Source organism: Schistocerca americana, chromosome 3 (assembly GCF_021461395.2).
Source record: "Schistocerca americana isolate TAMUIC-IGC-003095 chromosome 3, iqSchAmer2.1, whole genome shotgun sequence".
Lineage (NCBI taxonomy): Eukaryota > Metazoa > Arthropoda > Insecta > Orthoptera > Acrididae > Schistocerca > Schistocerca americana.
In genome coordinates, this window is record NC_060121.1 from 121755817 (window position 1) to 121761567 (window position 5751).

General features: G+C 40.7%; 1 protein-coding gene across 1 annotated transcript; it reads right to left on the minus strand.

The window, feature by feature from the left end:
- Positions 1–604: 604 nt before the first annotated feature.
- On the minus strand, positions 605–5225 carry LOC124605725. The gene has a single exon (XM_047137599.1). It carries the CDS (start codon positions 3673–3675, stop codon positions 1354–1356), a length of 2322 nt encoding a protein of 773 aa, XP_046993555.1. The 5' UTR covers positions 3676–5225; the 3' UTR covers positions 605–1353.
- Between the last annotated feature and the right edge of the window lie 526 nt (positions 5226–5751).

The window sequence follows — 5751 nt, forward strand, 5'->3', positions numbered from 1 at the left end:
TGTGGTGAAAACTCAGAAAGTAGTAAGACTCCTTCACACAGTGAAAGTAAAATTATGTTCTGTATTCACTAGACATTGAAAACAAATATATACTGGCACTCAATATTGCCATTTCGATATCAATATATCAGTGAGAAGAATGCTGCCAATGTAGCTGATATTTTTTTGGAAAAATTATCAATATTTTATCAACAGCCCTAATGTATGCATCGCAATTTACCCATGTCTGATATTTCCCCATCTTACAGTACTATTCTAATTTCTCTCTATTTATTATTTTGGGGTACTTCATTGTGTGACACTACAAGAGTCTGTTGTAGCTGTCAATTTTGTTTTGCAGTGAAATTAGGAGTGTATGACAGTTTCAATATGCAAAGCATAAGAAACAATTGCTAATTACTAATTGTACCAGTGCCTGTAGTATTTCTAAACCCTGCAATTAGGTTAAAAAAGGTTTTGTTATATAACAGAGAAAACACAATCCAGCTAAGCAAAAGCATTCCACATCTTGTCTGTATATTCTTGTACTACAAGAATTCAGCAGTGCTTCGTAATTCCTCATAAGCAGCACTCGTGTTTAAGAAAGAACACAAAGCAATTTTTGTTTTATTCCACTTTTGTGATTTATTAAGAAACAAATGATAATTTTATACTGCATACAAAATTGTACAGTACATATATTCCAAGACACAACTGCTCATATGAAGAACACACGCACACACACACACACACACACAGCGACTACAGTCTGGATATTCAAGCTATTTGCTTTACAAAATTCTCTGGACATTGAACTCAATATTAAATACTGATAAATGACATTAAGTTACTCTTGTCACTTGATGTATACACAACGTGAAATACTTCCTTAACTTACTCCTTTCTTTATACTATATGAAAACTAGCAAAAAATTGAGTTACAAAAACAAATGTTTCTGAAGACTACAAAACAAAACATGTTATTAGCCGTCTCAAAGAGGTTTGCAATGTACAACAAATGGACAGGCCTTTTCAAAAAAAACTCCTCAACTGGCAGTCAGTTAAAACAAAACAATTCCAAACCGATCTCAAAGTTTATTATCGTACAATACATAGACAATGGGAAAATCTGGAGCTCATGAAAATATACGTGTAAGTTCAGTATTTGACAGTGGATAGGAAATTAACACTAAACTTATTTCAATTTATTCAACAAACATGCCCACAATTTGGAATGTTAGATGTTGCAAACATGAAGTCACTGTCTGAAACTACCAATCAAGTTCTATTTTGGCTGGGGAATAATTACCAGTTACCCCTTGCCACAATCTGAAGGTCTTGAGGAACAAGGCATCCAGCTCGTCTAAGATGACATCAGTTGCTGGGGTGGAAAATCTGACCTGAAAATCTGTCTTCCCAAGAATGTGGGTTCCTAGAAATTGTATTATCAAATACTTGGAACTGTTGGGGACCCGACAATCTTAATCTAGATTCACTAGAGTACAGAGGATCTTGTTCCATTAATCTACCTTCTTTGGAGTGCATCTGATCTGAAACCATGAACCTCATCTCATGAACCTCCGAAAGATCTTGGTCCTTGCAGCCTGTGACATGAAGCTGTTGGTGATCCAAGGTGGAGTACCTGTATTCCTGGGATCGATTCAATGTGTACCCAGGCTCTGTATGTTGTGTTCTGTCCGGTACAATGTAACTGGCTTCTCGTGACTGTGACCATTCCGACATGCCGAACCTATGCCCATGAGGCTGTTCTGAAACCAGGAATCTAGGCTCGATATTCTGCATTACAGCAGATTCTCTGAACATGCCCTCTTGTGCCAAGAGTCGGTCTGAAGTCATGAACTGTGTCTGACAGAACTGAGGAGGGCCTGTACCGTCAAATTTAAGTTCATGATGATGTGTCTGACCCTGATGTTCAAATCTGGAAAATTGAAGACAACGATTAGGACCCGAGAACATAGCTGCCTGAGACTGGGACACATCTGAAGGCCCCAAACCAGGTACCAGAGAACGCAGTTTGTAAGTGCGCCTCGTCGAACCGCAACTCTCCATCACTTTCTTCCATTCCGATGCCAGCATGAGTTTTACCTGATCCAAACCGAGGTATAATTTGAAACCACGTGCCTTCAAATCCTTGGAAGATTTGTTATCAACCCAAAGTGTCAACCTTTCCCTTTTATCTGCCTCTGCCACCCTCTCGAGGACTTTCCATTCAAAGGTGGGGATGTCTGATTTGTTGTCAACCCAAAGAATCAGTCCTGTCTTTTTGTCTCCCTCTGCCACCCTTCTCAGGACTTTCCACTCTGCAGTACAGATGCCTTTATTTTGCTTCTGAAACAAGTCCAAAATCTGCTGATTACTTCTCTTCATCACTTTCAATACCCACAGTATGAACTTTGTACCCTTCAACATAAGCTCTGCCTGGCCGAGTGCCAGCCTTGCTCCTGACCATGGAATGATGTGACGAACAGTGTCCTTCAGCCACTTTTTGGTCGCTTCATTGACACAGGTCAACACCAAACCCCCACACTCGAACTGCACCTCAGAAAACTGGATAGATTCCCCCTCATCAGATAGATTAATCCACTCAATGAGTGCAGTCGCCACCATCTCTGCCTGCTCCTCTGTCATCTTAACATCTGGAAAACCCTCAAGCACAACAGCCTGCCTCATCCAGTCAAACATTTCCTCCTTTACTTCCGATTGTCGACCCAAAACATAAGCTTCATTTTTGCTAACTCCTTCAGTTACAGAGTCATTAGTGTTAGTAATATCACCAGATTTCACTTTTTTCAGTTTGGCATCCAGTTCTGGGCCTCCAAAATGCAAAGGATGCAGAAAATTTTTAGATGTAAACTTTAGAGACACCGGTTGACATGGTTTATAATTTGCAGGAGGTCGTCGTCCCAGATTGTGAAGTACAGGCTGCGAATTATGCCACTCTGCAGAACTGCAGCTGTTCATCATTTTCTTCCATTCTGATGCCAGCATGAGATCAGCCTGATCCAAACCAAGGAATAATTTGAAATTGTGTGCCTGCAAATCCTCAAGAGATTTGTCATCAACCCAAACAGTCAGCCTCTCTCTTTTATCTGCCTCTTCCACCCTGCTTAGGACTTTCCACTCAGCAGTGGAGATGTCTCTATTTTGCTTCTGAAACAAGTCCAGAATCTGCTGGTTACTTCTCTTCTTCATTGTCCTAGTCATCCAGAGTATGCATTTGGTACCCTTCAATATGAATTCTGCTTGCCCGACCTGCAGCTTGGCTCCCGGCCATGGAACAATTTTATAAACAGTCTTGAACAACCATGCTTTGGTTGCATTGTTGACACAAGTCAATGCCAAGCCCCCATTCTCGTACTGTGTCGCAGAAAACTGGATAGGTCGCCTCCAGTCACTTGGGTTAATCTGCTCCATGAGTGCTGTCAGCACCTTGTCAGCTTGTTCCTCTGTCATCTTGACATCTGGGAAACCATCGAGCATGACAGCATACCTCATTGGGCCAACAATCTCCCCCTCTCCTTCCACTTCTCGACCTGAAACACCAGTTACCTTTTTGTCCACCATTTCAGTTGCAGAATCATTGCTGTTAGTTATACAACCCAACTTAACTTTTTTCAACACACAATTCTGCTGCTTTTTCTCCAAAATATTCACAGATTTATCTGCTGAAGCCATATCTGCATTCTTTGTGATGGGGAAGACTTGCACAGAGTTATCTGAGAGGTTTGAGCATTCTCCCTCTGCACCACTGTTGCCCTTTCCCACATCAGCTCTTTCAGAGATGTTTTTGAATGTATAGGTTTCCCCAGTGCCACATACGGGCACTGGGGTCCCTCCTATTGCGAGTTTAGAACAGTCTCCCTCTGCAACAGTACTTTTATCATCTACAAGGTCCGAGGTCACCTCACCTCGAGGTCCCCTCGTGCCAAGTTTGTACCTGGTCCATTCTGAATCCTGGGTCGCCTCACAGAGAGGTCCCCTGGAATTCTCAGTATCTGCTCGTTTGGAGCTTATTTCAGGATTTTTATCTATGATCCCACGAGATTCTGAGGAAAGTGTGGACCACCCGGGCAGAGCCCCGCATGCCCGAGCTAGGCTAGATACTCTGGGGGAGCACCCGGTACCCCAGAGGCCCCGTTTGAAGCACAGCTCCCCTGTGCCATGCACCCCTCGGCACGGGTCGCACTACACCTTGGGTTGGGGGGCAGTTTAATGTCATACCCAGGACAACACTGCCAACGGTGTGCCTGTCTCAAAAAATTCCTTACAATCTGCATAATTTGGATAGATCCTGCCCCCTCTCCCCCATAAGTAAACTACAATTGCACACAGAAAATGAAAAAAAGGAAGGAAATGGAATTCCAAAACTGCATGTTTCCTTACTAAACAGTAATGCTGTCCTTACGGCAGAGGCATTATCTGAGATGGTATGGCCATGCCTTCCTCTCACCTTCAGACTGATTCTTCCAATCAGTTACAGGAGGCCTACATTTCAACATGGCGTCTGACCCACAGTGCAAATTGCATATTTTTCAAATGAATGGAGATTGAATCCCAGACCTTAGGATTTTTAATTCAACTTTGTTACTAAGCTACAACAATACACTCCACACTACAAGTCACGAACAAGAGGCCATTTTATTATGCATCAGAATTCTAAGTTTGCACCTGTTTAACCTTTTCCACTTCAATAACACATCTCGTCCAACAATGATTTTATGCTTCTGCTACGATGTTGGATATGGTCTGAAATACTGTTTCTGTTTTTTATAGCCCGTTCTGCTCTCCCAGGCAACCCGACACCATCTTGTAGTACCGCGTCTGGTCAACAGATAGACAAGTTGTCTGTCGTACTTCACAGAAGGCCATGTGCTTTAATATATGTAAGTGATTGCGTGTTTTCCACATGATTTTTGCTTGTATGAAGATGCATGTAGAAGGTGTGTATGTGACAATGATAGTGTGAGTTTGGCTTTAGAAGATACTGAAAATGAAGCAGAGTTCAGTGGTAAGAGCTGAAACAGAGCAACGTGAAATCTCTCATCTGCTCTTATTGCATTTCTGCCAATAACTGTTTTTTTCTTCTTTCCTTATTTCTTATTTTTAGTATATTTTGTGAGTAACATTTATGTGACAGATGTTCAAATATGTCAAAACCTGAACTAAGCTTTTTCCAACTTAAGATTCATCATTCAAGGCAACATCATCAATGTACTGATTCCAATGCTGTTTTTAGTTTTACTGGAAAATCTGTTAATCAAAAAATATGACTAACTGTACTTTTTACTGCAATATGATTTGGCAAATTTTGTGTAGGTTAATGTGTATTTATGGACTTAGTGAGACCAATCATCAGAGGCACTGTTATTCTGACTTTCCAGGAACACATTTCAATATATGTGAAAATAATTAATTTACAATATAATTAACATTAAAGATTATGACCATGTTATATTTTACATGGCAGATTGTGCCTCTGTACTTGTTACATTCCAACCTTTGTCATTATACGTTTGTTGACCTAATTTTTATGTACTAAGTGACATATGTCATTAATTGAGTAAGCCATTAAGATTTTCACATAATTTACCCCAACTGTCAGTGCGGCGTATGTACCTGTAAATGGTGTATTCCTAATGTGGAGGCACAAAGTTGTTTCATTAACTTTTCTAATAGCCTACATCACACATATTTAATAAACAAAATTATTATTAATATCGAGTAGCAAAATTTAACACAGCAGTTTTACAA